At 35.4% G+C, this 14,994-nt stretch overlaps 2 protein-coding genes and 3 non-coding genes across 5 annotated transcripts; all 5 read right to left on the reverse strand.

Annotated features, from left to right (window-relative positions):
- Window positions 1-6,845: 6,845 nt before the first annotated feature.
- LOC112525973 (60S ribosomal protein L34) lies at window positions 6,846-9,263 on the reverse strand. The gene is made up of 4 exons (XM_025136312.1): window positions 9,150-9,263; window positions 8,931-9,010; window positions 7,279-7,388; window positions 6,846-7,173 (listed from the first exon to the last, which is right to left on the reverse strand). The coding sequence occupies exons 1-4, from the start codon at window positions 9,226-9,228 to the stop codon at window positions 7,080-7,082; spliced, it is 363 nt and encodes a 120-aa protein (XP_024992080.1). The 5' UTR covers window positions 9,229-9,263; the 3' UTR covers window positions 6,846-7,079.
- Window positions 7,679-7,763, reverse strand: LOC112526184. The gene has a single exon (XR_003070518.1). It is a non-coding gene; the product is annotated as a small nucleolar RNA R12 (small nucleolar RNA).
- On the reverse strand, window positions 8,094-8,184 carry LOC112526186. The gene has a single exon (XR_003070520.1). It is a non-coding gene; the product is annotated as a small nucleolar RNA R12 (small nucleolar RNA).
- Window positions 8,512-8,602, reverse strand: LOC112526185. The gene has a single exon (XR_003070519.1). It is a non-coding gene; the product is annotated as a small nucleolar RNA R12 (small nucleolar RNA).
- A 936-nt stretch (window positions 9,264-10,199) lies between the features above and the next one.
- LOC112525482 lies at window positions 10,200-14,734 on the reverse strand. The gene is made up of 5 exons (XM_025135629.1): window positions 14,420-14,734; window positions 12,985-14,333; window positions 11,370-11,783; window positions 10,911-11,143; window positions 10,200-10,703 (listed from the first exon to the last, which is right to left on the reverse strand). Exons 1-5 carry the CDS (start codon window positions 14,587-14,589, stop codon window positions 10,449-10,451), a joined length of 2,421 nt encoding a protein of 806 aa, XP_024991397.1. The 5' UTR covers window positions 14,590-14,734; the 3' UTR covers window positions 10,200-10,448.
- Window positions 14,735-14,994: the final 260 nt, after the last annotated feature.

The following is a 14,994-nucleotide window of genomic DNA, read 5'->3' on the forward strand; positions in this document are numbered from 1 at the left end:
TTATGCAAAATGAAAATTTCTCTCGTTTTCTCCACCCGCACGTACCCGAAAACTCAAAATTTGAACTCCACGTCCGGTTGGCAGCTTCAATTAAGTCGGTGGTTCGTTTGAGGGATCAAAAGGCCTTGTTTTCCGTCTAGATGAAAGCCAATTAATCCGCACTATAAACCCTTTCGCCACCTTCGTATAGGTTTCATCATCCAACAACTTGGCTTCTTTAGAGGTTTTTCATCAGTTTCGTATATCTTAAATCCTCTGCGTTAATTGGCTTCTGGAGTGTTGTGTTTTGCCATCCAAGAACCCATCAACAAATGTTTTCCACAAAGAAATATGGAATATCTCATCTGTGCAGAGTTCGATTTTCAGGCGTACACAATAATTATGGTCACTGAGTTTATAAGCACCGGAACACCCTTCCAAAAAAGAAAAACAAAATATTTGGTGCCTTTCATTTACAAGGAACGACAAAATGAAAGATCACCACGAGTCGTTCATGTTCAAATGCATGGAAATGGCTTTAAAACCATTAATTGTGTTTATAAAACATCATTTTAAATAGTTATTAGAACACTTTATTTTAAAAGATCCTAAAAAACTTGTTATGACGTACAAAAACGTCCTATAAACTTATTGTAACATTTTAGATAGATACCTTTATTTTTTTGTTATATAAGACACTCTGTTATGACACTTGAACAAAATAGCTGTTCTATAAACTCAATTTTGTCGTAGTGAAAAGTTGTCCAAATCTAACATTCAGGTCAACCCAACAGATAAATAAAAGTTAATTCTCGAGCCTCCTCCATAGTGGTTTTTCTACCTATTTATCTTCACGACTTTATGAGATTGGTAGAAGTAGATACAAACAGGCTCAGTAAAGAAAAAAAAAAGATTCCCAATTCTTGAAATACATATATTCGGATATACATATATGTATTCATGTGTATTATATAGAAAAATATATATTAAATGGAAGTTGAAATTTATGTAATAAATAAAAGATGAATTAATTGGTTTGAAGGAAATGATTAATTAGTGTTATTGAGAAATGGGAATTACGGGGGAATGGATGCATGTACTACAATTGACTCTTGGCCTTTGACCATTTTCATTAATATCAGCGAACCTTGCTTCTGTTTTCAAGACCCCATTAATATCTCCTTAATTTACTTGTTGACAATAACACCAAATTAATTTTAAAAAAAAGTCACAAGTCTTCAAAAAATCACTGATTTACATTTCATTTCATAAACATTGCTTTATTTGTATGGGATTATTCGAGTAGCATTCGGTCTCGATGGTTTTAGTGAAAATCGAATTTTACGAGGACCAATAATTCAGAACATGTTCGACTTCATCTTCCATCATATAGTTTGGGTGGAGAATTGGATTCTTGAAACAAAATTCTAATCTTTCCACTGTGCAATATAAGAAAATATCTTTGGATCAAGTTCTCGTACGTACTATATAAGAAACGATAACATTGTTCATTTTTAAACATACAGAAAGAAAGGGGAAAAACAATACCCAAACCTTTTTTATAGAACTAAGGATGGCTTGGCGTGGATATGGGAACAAGGGTTACCCGACCTATACCAATGTTCCACCCCAAGAAGGTGGTTACGCTCATGGCCCAAAACAACCCAACAACTGGTATGTGGTTGAGACCACGACGATCGAGCGTATTCGTACCCCAACTACGAGGTACATTAATTTTGGTGATCAGGAGTATAACCGTGGGCCTAGCATGTTCATCGGCCCCAAATACAAACCTAAGGACCATCACGGAGGCTATGAGCCCGACTATGTGTCAGATAACGAGAACTCAAGCCCACCTCGCAACCAGGGACGCAAAAGCCCACCCCGTAACCAGGGACGAGAAAGCCCACCCCGTAACCAGGGACGAGAAAGCCCACCCCGCAACCAGAGACAAGAAAGCCCACCCCGCAACCAGGGACGAGAAAGTTTAATAGATAAGTTTCGTAACAAAGTCCAGATCAAGACAAGCATCCCCGTGAAGACAAGCGATCTCTCGAGCCCAAATAAGTACCAACCTACAAGCCCAGTGCAAAACCAGCCCTCACAAGAAGCCCACCCGATTAAGACCCGTAACTTGGTTGGACCAAATAAGTACCAACCTACAAGCCCAGAGCATAGCTATCCACCAAAAGAAGCCCATATGACTAGGAACAACAGCTATCCAGGCCCGGATAAGCACCAACCTACAAGCCCAATGCATAACTATCCATCAGAAGGAAACCAACTGATTAGGACCAGAAACTTGTCGGGCCCGAATATATACCAACCTACAAACCCGATATATAACCATCAGTACGATGAAGACCAACGGATCAGGACCAGAAACTTGTCGGGCCCAAATAACCACCACCCTTCAATCCCGGGCTCAAAATATGGTCAGATTCGACACTTTCCGAACCCGAAAAATCATTGGCAGAGTGCAGGTCCGCCAATGACACATCATCCTCTAACTAGTGTCACCAACGATATTAATGAAGCATTAGGTTTTCTGGAAGAATCTATGAATTACTCACCACACTCTGGCCAATTCGATAACTTTTCCTCGCACCCACATTCAATCGAACCCGAATGGCAATACAGAAAGCCCACATTTGCCGGTTCAACAAACTTCCAAACAAACACCATCGATAGTCAAGAGGCCATAAGAAGGTACCAAGGGTCACGTGTGCCATAAAAAGCACAAAAATTAAAGTCCCAAACCGGGTATTGCATGACGCATATCTATGTATCTGTCTTTTAACTTTTCAACATCCTATCGTAATCTCTTTTAAGCGTTTTTTTAATTTCCAAATGTAATTTTAGGCTTCATCTTCTCATAGTCGTGTGCATCTATGTATAAATAATCTTTGTTGTAAATGGGCCGAAAGGATCACGTTTGCAATTAATAAACGATGTCATTAAATTAAATATTGTCATGATTTAAATAAGACAAACGGCATAAATATCAAATACACATATGGTGGATGTCAAGACCAACAAATAGCAAATCGAGTTCCACTAACATTAACGCAAATGAATTACATTAAATAAGGTCGAACCTATAGCGATTGTTGAAATTATTTATAAGGTTTATAACAGTATAAAACTATAATTACTGATCATGTCGGTACTCAACTTTTTGCTCAAAATCCATACCATCATTGAGCATATGTTGCGTACTAATTAAGGAGGTTCGGAGTTGAACGATAATCAACTTAGAGAGCATAGGTTTAAAACGAGTTAGGGGCAGTTTACCATATTTTTTTATTAAGTCTTGTATGGATAAATTTGGTTGTCCGGATAAATTTGTCTATCTAGATTAATGGGTGTTGTTTACTTTTTTTATCTGAACCAACAGTCTGAATAACATAAATGACCGATTAACCCCTAATATTAATTATTTGAACATCAAACAAAAAATCATAAAGAGGCCGACGACGAGGTGTCTCATATGGGAAGGAGGCAGTGCTTTAAATAAGGGCTGAGGGTGTCATTTTTGTAGCTGAATGGGGACAACACACCATTTCTATCTGTGCGATTAAGTCATATTATGTGCGAATAAGCCGTAAGTAAACAACCCAAATGAGTTGTGCAAATAAGCCAGATAGACCAATAAGCCTAATTAAGCCGCAAGTAAACAGCATCTTAGTATAAAACTAAATAATATGGAATTAATAACGGGAAAATTCCAACTAAGTGGTATAATCTCGGATTCTGTCCAATTTCATTGATCATTAATTAATAAAGTAGACAACATTCCAATCATCCCCAAATTGGTTATAATGATTAACAAACACTAACGATCTACTTATCATTAGTTTTTCGTTACCAAAACAAACTCTTCAATCATTCCGCTAATCAATAAAAGATCGTAAGTAAGTTCTGAAGACTTAGTTCACTAATAACGTAAGAATGAGATAAACTATCATCGTAAATAAGTTCTAGACACTTGGTTCGCTAATAACGTAAGAATGAGGTAAACTATCAATTCCAAACAATAACAAACAAACTCCGACCATTGAAACTAGATTTGTACAACTCGTTGATCTTCAACTTTTTCAACGGATATGAGCACACCTAAAGGAATATGTTTATTAGGGTTTCAGATAACTATCTTTTGAGGGGCCCACATTATCATAATCGAACAAAACAATTATACATACATATATATATATATATATACATATATATATATACATATATATATATATATATACATATATATATATATATAGACTTGAGATCATGTGAAACCAATTGTTTTTCGTGAGACCCGTAAGACCAATTCTCAACCCTTGGATTAGATCTATAACCTGACAAAATATAAACATTCATAAACGCCACGAGATTTCTTAATAATTACCAAATTGTCACCGTGCAATTTAGATCGTTAGATCATTAACTTATAAAGTTGATCAATGAACATAAATTGGTCTTACGGGTCTCACGAAAACCTTTGCTCTTACGTGAACTCAACCATATATATATATATATATATATATATATATATATATATATATATATATATACACTCATGTATAAAAAGAGATTGCTTTTTTAGATGGAATGAAATGCTTATCTACAACACAAGGACACGTTAGTTAATGTTTATCTAGAATCCAAAACTCATATTCTAGTAACAGATTTTCCCTTTTTTTAGAAATATATTATAATAATTGCTGCTATTTATAATAAATGGTAAAAAGGTAATTTTGCATAACCAAAAAATAAAAAAGTCCAAAAGAACAAGAAAATAACAGACGGTAAGATAATTATTTCAATAAATTTGACCGGTTTAAATTTGATCGGATGACTTTTCGTACAATAATTTGGGTTCCTTTTGACCGCTTACATCATGGACGGACCCATCGTAATATGTGATTATGTGCCATCATATTGTTCAATCGTTGTAATCTAAAAAATTGGGTTGTGAAAAGTGTTATTGTGTTAATTTGTTGTACCACCATATATATTTTGAAACTAAATGAGAGCACAAATTTCCTTTTGTAGAGTTGGTATGCAAGACTTTTCTTCCTTTCAGCTTTCGATTTCAGATTTATTATGTTTTTGAGAAAAAAAAATTGCAATAAAAACTTGAACACAAGACCTCACATATAAAAAAACAATAAACTAACCAACAAAACAATGACAGTTTTGTGAAAAATATCCCCTATATTTTGTATAATCAAAGGAAGTCACCGTTTGAAAAAAAAAAATTGAGTCCGTCCCTGAGTTACGTAACCAACCCGTCCAGATACGTCTTTAACGAGGGGTGGTTACGGTTCAGATCAATCACTACTTTATAACAACGGTATTCGACAATAGATGCACTGTGAATTGCTTAACGCATACGGAAAAATAATCAAAACAGTCAAAAAGTAGCTTTCCAACAAATAATGGTTCTCGTAAAAATCGAATTGCACAGTAACCCCATTAAGCAAGAATATGTTCGACTTGTATCAGAAGATTAAGCCTCGAATTCGATTCTACAACACAATCCTAATCTTGAAACAGTGTTGATGCATGAAAATATCTTTGTTTTACTATATAAAGAAACTACAGCATCATCCATTTTGACACAGCCAAATCGAGCACAACAAATACCCGAAAACTTGCATCCAACAAACAAGTATGGCAGGTAAGACGTACGTGACCAAAGGCTACTCAACCCACACCAACATTCCAGCTCCACATGGTTATGACCATGGGCTGAAAAATCCTGGCAACCAGTATGCGGTTGAGACCAAGGCCAATAAGCAGTGGGGTCCTAAGCCGGCTGCAGGGTTTCCCGACTTTGTTGGTTCACCTTCAAAAGCCGAGCTCCTCAAGGAGTACGTACATGCCCCAAGCATGTCGAAAACTCCCAAATATGCATCTCCGGCTCCAGAATACGAGCCAAATTATGGGCTCAACTATAAGAACTCAAGCCCACCCAAATATCAAGGACCAGATGATTTCAAGGCCCAGAATAAATCAAGCTGGCCCGTGAAAACTAGTGAATTCTCAACCCAAGATATATATAATCCTTCAAGCCTGGTCCATGGGTACCCTTCAGAAGAAGCCCACCTAATTCATTCAGGACCGAGCTTGGGAGGGGCCAGGCATGTTCGAACCGGGAATATTTCGGGTTCTAATAAATCTTGGCAGGGTGCAGGTCCACCAGCAACACATCATCCTCTTACAAGCCCTACTAACAATATCAACGAAGCATTGGGTTTTATGGAAGAATCGGTGTATTATTCCCCACGTGCAGACCCTAGAAGAAGAGGAGTACTCGACGATTTGTCAACTCGGGCACAACCAATCGAGCCACTGAGGCGATACGCACGACCGGTATTTGTTGCTAAACCTAATGCCACACATCACAACTTCAGCAACACAGGAAACACTATGAATAGTCATGAAGCCATGAGGAAGTATCGTGGCACCCTTATGCCGTAAACAGTCCAAAGGCACTATTTAGGGGGCTTTAGTATTGGTTACTAATAGAAGCCATGACTATCTATCTATGGGATTTCCTATCTTAGGTTTGATTATGATGCCTGTACTATGAATGTTGCTCTAATACTATAAAAATAGCTTTCCTATCTTATCTTAGGTTTGATTATAATGCATGCCTACCTAACCTGATTTCTGGTTACCTTTCGTATCCTGTAACACAAACCGAAAGCTTTCTTTTCAACTGTTTCTGTTCAAAATACTTCCCAAAAAGAATTCACTGGTTAGGAAGTTCGCTTATCCAAGTTAAGATGCTAACATACCTAACAGGACATAATCTGGTCATGTAGACTGATGAATGTGTAATATACCTTAAGAAAGTCATTCAATTAAATGAAAAAACCAAATTCAAAAGTAAATATAAGAGTGAAAGAATCCCAAAAGATTTAATAAGTTGTAAACAAAACCTAGAAATGTTTTGATTAACGACAAAGTAGAGGCAAAAGTGGCTCGATTACATATTCAAGACACACCTCACAGACTAACTCACATTTCACATGGTGGGTTGTATCCAAAATTACTCTGACGGTTGAAAGAATACCGACTCAGATGCATTCTGACATCTAACTCCTTGAAGCGGTCTTTTCTTTGGCTTTCTGGATCTTCAGAACCTTTTTCACAATCTTTTGTTCTTCAACAAGAAAAGCCCTGATGATCCTATAAATAAAACAACAATGTACAAGTGAATAAAACCAGAAAACAATATTTTTGCAGAACAATAAAGTTGCAACGAATCAATAAACAGACTATTAAAAGAATTACCTTTCCCTTACTGCCCCTGCAGACAGAACTCCACCATAAGCCCGGTTAACAGTTCTTCTGTTCCTAGATAATCTAGACCTCTTGTATTCAGCAGGCCTCAAGTGGGGAATCTGCAAATGGCGATACATGCTTAGTCATTAATTTTACTTCATCACTTAAACATCAAAATAGCCAGCCTGATGTCTCTAACCTAAGTACAGGAACAGCAAAAACAACATAAAGCATAAAGATTTCAAGCAAAGAAGAGGAGCTTTAAACTCAACAGCTTATGTCCTCCATTCACATATGCCAATTTATGATGCTTCCACTTTTGCAGTATCTTAGCAACTCCAATTGCATTCTTAAATCAGGGTGCAAAATGTTACCAAGGTTTAGGATCAAAGACCATCTTTGTATGATAATGAGTCAGAAGTAGCTGGTTGTAAGATCACCTTCTCTTAAGAGAAATCATTGGGAATCCGTCTGAATTTTCTCATCATCCCCATTATCATTAAACAATTGTACCACCAAAATAATTGACACATAAAACATTTAATCAGAATTCCAAATAACAACTATGTTTTTAAATAAAAGTAGCAAAAAGATGATTTGCATTTTATAACCTATGGACCATGCCAAGTTATACCACAACATAAAGCAAGAAGATTTCAAGGAAAGAAGAAGAGCTTTAGACTCGACAACTTATGCCTCCATTCACATATGCAAATTTATGATGCTTCCACTTTGCAGTTTCTTAGCAACTCCAATTGCATTACTAAATCAGGGTTCAAAATCTTACTAAGGTTTAGGGACAAAGATGATAACTTTGTATGATAATGAGTCAGAAGTAGCTGGTTGTAAGATCACCTTCTCTTTAAACAAAGAGAGATCATTGGGAATCCGTCTGAATTTTCTCATCATCTCCATTATCATTAAACAACTTGTACCACCAAAATAATTGACACATAAAACAGTTAATCAAAATCCAAATAACAACTATGTTCCATATAAAATTAGCAAAAAGATGATTTGGATTTTATAACCTATGAACCATGCCAAGTCATACCACAACATAAAGCATAAAGATTTAAAAATAAAAAAGCTTTAGACTCAACAACTTATGCCCTCCATTCACATATGTCAATTTATGATGCTTCCACTTTTGCAGTATCTTAACAACTCCAGTTGCATGATTAAATCAGGGTTCAAAATCTTACTAAAGTTTAGGAACAAAGATGATAACTTTGTATGATAATGAGTCAGAAGTAGCTGGTTGTAAGATCACCTTCTCTTTAAAGAAAGAGAAATCATTGGGAATCCGTCTGAATTTTCTCATCATCCCCATTATCATTAAACAAATTGTACCAACAAATAATTGACACATAAAACAATTAATCAAAACTCCAAATAACAACTATGTTCAAAATAAAAGTAGCAAAAAGATGATTTGCATTTTATAACCAATGGACCATTCCAAGTTATACCACAATTAGATTAATAGAATTGCCAAGATATAAACATGATGGGATGTATGATGGGATCTTTGTCAAGGTTCCAACATCATAAACCAAAAATCAAAAACCAAAATGAGGAAGTAATTAACAGTGGTGCAACAAGTTTAATATAATGAAAATGTAATTCAGATGCCAAATGCCAAATTCAATAACACATACCCCTTGGATTCTCTTGCCAGTAACAGGGCATTTAGGTCCACTTGCCCTCTTCTTGGTGGTCTGATACACTAGCTTCCCACCTATTCAACACAACCACCAAACATTATGTCTTCAATTCACAACAAATTTACACTACCGAATTCATACACAAGTTACGCCAAATCTCAAGATAACAGAACAGAATAGAATGGATATCGAAGAGAAGAGAAGGAAGATTACCAGGGGTTTTGACAACCCGATGTTGGTTTGATTTGGTGGCATAGCTATGGCGTTTGCGGTAAGTGAGACGCTGCACCATGTTGGGATCGGCGGCTATCTCCTGATCGTTTTCACTCTGGCGGAAGAGGAGAAGACAGAGAAAGGTGTATATATAAAGGGTGCCCTAGGTTAAAACATTATTTGGGCCTAAACACAAAGTTGGGCTTCTATCCATTGTAAATATTTTGTTTCAAAAAAAACAACTTCATCACAGATGATTTAATGAAAAACCAATCAAACAATCTTTTAATCTTATAATTTATTGAATAATATTTAGTTGACAAAAGATATTATGTTTCATAATCTATACTATATCATAAAGCATTTGACAAAAATTTATTAAAAACCTTTTTTATGCATGAAATGATGTATATTGATGCATATTATTTAAAATTTTAAGATTACAAGTAAATTATGCATGAGTACAACTTATTAAAGCTCGATATTTGAATTCGTATAACTAACTGTGGATAAACATAATCAAATAGAGGATAAACATCTCACTTTTAAAATATAAAAAATCTAAAATATAATTAAGATAATTATCGAGTTCTAACAAAATAATTAATATCGATATATTTTTGTCTTATGATATCTTCAAATTTATATTTTATTCAAAAATAAAAACATTATCGCGTTCTCAAAATCACATATTATAACATCGACTGAGATAAATAATAAAATGAAATATTAAAATCAATATGTATCTTACTGCATTGCACGAGTATCCTTCTAGTGTTTATTCATATAATAAACTGATAAACTCTCTATATATAAAACGAGAGGGAGAGTCGGACAACGAATAGAAGAAAACATGAATCGTGATTCAAGGCTCGAGTTATCTACCTCAAAATCAAGATGTATTACGCTGCACTGTATTGTACACTTCAAGTAGATGTAATAAATATAATGATTTTTGTTCACTTAATTTTCAATAAACAAGCTATAATCCAATGTGAGCATTACACAATGAGACATTCAAATTCCTCTTGTATGTCTCATTAACAAGCTATAATTCAATGTGAGCATTACACCTTCAAATCTACAATGAAAATTTCATTAACAGAAGATTTCAAAATCCATATACATATATAGCATACATACATACATATTCATCCCTTGAAAATAACTTAAAAAGAGTTCTAGTTTTACCTACTGGATCCACTACTTCTCTACCTTCCTTTCAAAAAAACCATGGATCACAGATGGAGAAGTGGGATATAACTTCATACTCTCTATTTCATAACTTATACTGCTTTTTCAACATGGGAAAAGCAAAAACAAGCTATCTTCCACTTGGATCTTTCGATCGATGAACTTGATGTTGTTTAACTTACTTTGGCACCAAACCAGTTGGTCTCTACTCAATCTTGGCAAGCTCAACACTCTTGAAACCAACTTTAATTCAACTTGTGAAACAAACATGTGTTGATCCAAGATTGTTTCTTGATGTTTCTGAAACTTTTTCACTATGCAGTTTCCTGTTCTCAGCATGTCCTTTAGCCTCTTCTCCTTCTACAAAAACGCCACAAAAGTTAGGGCCTGCTTGTTAGCAGCTTAATGGGACTCGCTACTTATTTGGTGAACTATACATAATTGTTTGGTAGTGGCTTAATGATATAGAAAGCGGAGCTCACACTTTCCATCTATGAAAAACTCTCCAAAACAAAAACCTTCAAAAAGTATAATTATTATAAGAGAGCGAAAAGAGCAATGCATAACCTTTTGGTGAGTTGTTTTGATGTCCATGAAAAGATCTGAATCTGCAGGATCTTGGAGATGTGCTTTACTGCCCTGAAGGATTATGGTTAAGAACAAATTGGTGGTATCTTTATCAGTGTGCAGGAATTCCCAGAAAACCGTCATTGATTCTTTGATCATGCTGGCCATTGTTGATATTGGAACTGCATCTCCTTCCTCTTCTTTTCTTGCCTTCCTTTCTTTCAAATTTCCATCTACAAGAAGAAAGAAGAAACCAATTTTTTTTAAAGTCAACTTTTTAGAAACCAATTTTTTTAAAAGTCAACTTTTTGACTTCTGGGAGTGGACTCAACTGTTTTCATCTTCAAATTTGATGTCATATGTTTTGAACTTCAATGAAAACGTGACAACCATTCAAAGAATTTGTAAAGATCTCGACTTTAAGATTGTGGCATAGTATGTTCGACTTTGAAAGGCTACCTTTGATGGCTGGAACTTGAAGAAGGCCTCGAAGGATGCAACGCTGCTTGGCGTAGTTCTGAACTCTAGGCCCTTGAAACATTTCATCTTCTGTGAATCTTCGAAGAAGCACATGAAACTGTTGAAACTCAATGGCAACTTGGTCATACGATCGGTACCCTTGAGGATCATACAACTGTAATTCTTTGGCTTTCTTGTATTGCCAATGGAGAATCTCCCATGAAAGACAAGCTTGTCCAACATACACGATTTCTAAATCTTTATGTAACTCGGTGACGGATTTAAGTGTTGGGTCTGCATAAATTCTTCTTAGTTTGCATGGCCAAAAACTGGGGAAAATAACCGATTTGAGTGCTGAGAGTGACGTGTTTTCTCCTGTGTTCAACTGGTCTGGATTCTTCATTCTCAGAAAATCTATACAAATCAGCAAAACTTCAATCAGAATGTAACATTCCAAAATGATCAGCCTTTAAGGTTAAGAGCCAAATCATTATACAATTTCACTACAAAAGCACAAGTTACCAATTCAACTCAGGGGTGGTAATTAATTTGAATTTTAGAACCATAAGTTGGGATAAAGCCATATATTCAATAAATTGATGGATAATGGATGGTCTCTTGTAAAAGTTAAATGAAGTGAGGAATATGTATCAAAAGCATCTGTTGATTGCCATTGACTTGAAGATAATTGTAGACCACCCAAGAATTATTCACTATTGATAACAAATTGGTGAGATACTAATAAAAATGTAGCAGTCACTATATAAAATTCGGTATATGAGGTCACCAAAAACATGCTTTCATTGGTTTACTTACTCTTAATTGAATTATATATGATGATGGCTTCCTTTACTAAGCTAAACGGGACTCACAACTTTTTTGGTCAGCTATATATGACTATGTAGTAGTGACTTAATGATATAGAAAATGGTTTATTCAGTAAGATTTTAGGGGGGAGATTTATGCACATAGCCAATATTTTTACAAATCGCCCCTCCCAATTAAAAAAAAACAAGCTCCTTTCGTCTATTGAAAAAACCCTTCATAAACAAAAACCTTCCCAATCTATATAGACATCCACACAGACAACTTTATCTATAGAGAACTTGATGAAAAACCAACCAAAGAGCCACTTACTCTTAATTGGGTTTGAGTTAGAAGTTCAATAAGAATTTGGGAGGGTCTGCAATTAGCATAGAATAGGGATGTTGCCACCAAACCCATAATAATGGTCTTAAAAATATGGTGACCCACTCCTCAATTATTTTGCAAACAAAAAGATCCCCCCACAGAAGCAATTTGTACTAGAAGAATCTTTGTATATATAAAATTGAAATCTTAGCAAATCATTTTGAAAAACATTAGCGTACCTGTTTTCTTTTTAATTTATGAAAAGTTGGTTATGGGTCAAGTTTTAATCTTCAAAATGTATTTGTCAACCCAAATGACTAATTGTATTAGGAACTTTTATTTCTAAAAATGGTAGTTTTTCGTCTCTCAAGTGGTATTTAGAAGAATGGGAATTGATGTTCGGAGCTTAACCATTCCAACTGCAACTCCAAGTTATGAAATCAAGGTTTCTTGATGAAAATGGAGATAGGACTAGAGAACTTACTGATGGCCTGCAACGTTTGGTAATTCAAGACATCTAATTTTCGCATTTTCTCGGTGTAGCTCTTGTAGAACTTCTGAATTTCAGCCATCTGATCTCTATGCTCCAACTTCTCATTGATCTTTAATGGTTTCAAATCTTCTTTTATTCTTGGAGTTTCACTTTCTTCAAGAATGGTAGGAAGACCTCCAGTTCTTGCATTCTTCAACTCCATTTTCATCTGACCAATCAACTCTTGATGTTCCAACAAAACATCGTCTTCGTCTTCATCGTCTGAATCAACATCCCAAGAGTTTACCTTATCTTCTTCCTCAAATTTGACGCTTTTCATGAGTCCATTTTCTGATTCCATTGAGTTGTCCAAACCGGAAACCAATTCATGTATGACACTAGAATCAGAATTCTGTAGTTCCATCTCAAGATTTTCAAGATGGGGTTCGAGATCAATGAAATCATCATCAATCTCTTCTGAAACAGGAGGAATCGAAGTTTCCGGCTCTCTTTCCTTGACAGAAGAGAACTCATTATTACTAGCAGAATCAACATCCTGAGGGCTAATTGAAAAATATCCCTCACTGGAATCATCTGATTCAACCTGATGATCAAGAGAATTGAATTCATTTTCCTGAGATAAATCAACTCCATAAGAAAATTTGTCATTTCTTATGAAAAATTCTCCCAACCAATTAACCTGCTCCGGTTTCAAAAGTCCATTTTCACCCACATTTAACTGACTTTTCTCCTGCAATTCTTGAACTTCTTCACAACCTGAATCACCAACTACAAATTCCTTCGATTTCTCTTCGGAATTGATGGAATCCGTATTGGAAAGATCAACCCTTTGAAGAATTTGACCTGAAAAAACCTTTGATTCCATGGAACCATCAACTTTTCCATTTGATGGAAGATTTGAATTTTCATTCAGTTCTTGCCGTTGATCTTCAATTTTACTTATTCCCCCTTTCTTTGTGATGAAATCGTCTTCCCTTGAATCTTCTTCCAAGAACAATTCGTGAACAGTAAAGCTACCAATTTCTGGCTCTGCTACAAACCCACCAAAATCTTGAACAGATACGAATTGGTACTTACTTGTGTTCGTCGTCGTTGTGAGCTCGTTCTCCATGAAAGCATTCTCTGTTTCGCCTGCTTTTGCATCAGCGACACCTTTATAGCTAATCAAATCTTCTTCTTTAATCTGAAACTGAAACCCAAAAGCAAACTCAGGTTTATCTTCTTCACCAAATCCATCATAGTTCGAACCAGCGGAGCTCCCAACAATTATCTCTTCTTGCTCATTGAAACCCACAGTTGTATCCAAACTATTCTCATGATGATCATCATCAATCCGTGATCTGAACACAAAATCACCTAATTATTCCAAATCAACATAACATCAAAAACAATAACAACATAAAAATTTCCCAAAATTGAGACTTACCTCACCAGGCGTTTGATCAAATGCCCAAATAAACCCAACACGAAATTGCAGAGAAAAACCCATAGAAAACTACAAACTTTCATCACTATCCTCTGCACCAAATCAACTGTAAAGGGTTCATGGAAAACTTTAAAGTAGGATTTGATGAGAAACAGCTTATGGGCCTCCATACCAACAGAAGTTAGATTGTAGTTTTTCTCATCTCATTCTTCAAGTAAAGGCGAAAGGTGGGGAAAAGAAGAGTGGTGAATGAAGGAAAGTTGCAATTGAAGGTGGAGAAGAAGCGTTCTGTTTGGTGTAAATATGCGCGGCCATGTTGGCGAAGATTGTGGGATGAATAAGATTTCCATATGATGAGTGATGAGGGAGAAAGCTACTCCAAGACAAGGGAATATAATTAATTAATTACAAATATTAAGCATGCATTTTGGAACCATCTTCTTTGTTTTTTTTAACAAATAAACGAGTATTCGTATAATGCTAATTTTAATGTTTTATTTTATTCTGTTTTTATAGATGTTATAATATAGTTCATGTGATTTTGAAAAAAAAATAACGTTTTTATTTTTGAATAA

Source organism: Cynara cardunculus (genome assembly GCF_001531365.2).
Source record: "Cynara cardunculus var. scolymus isolate 2C chromosome LG 13, CcrdV1, whole genome shotgun sequence".
Lineage (NCBI taxonomy): Eukaryota > Viridiplantae > Streptophyta > Magnoliopsida > Asterales > Asteraceae > Cynara > Cynara cardunculus.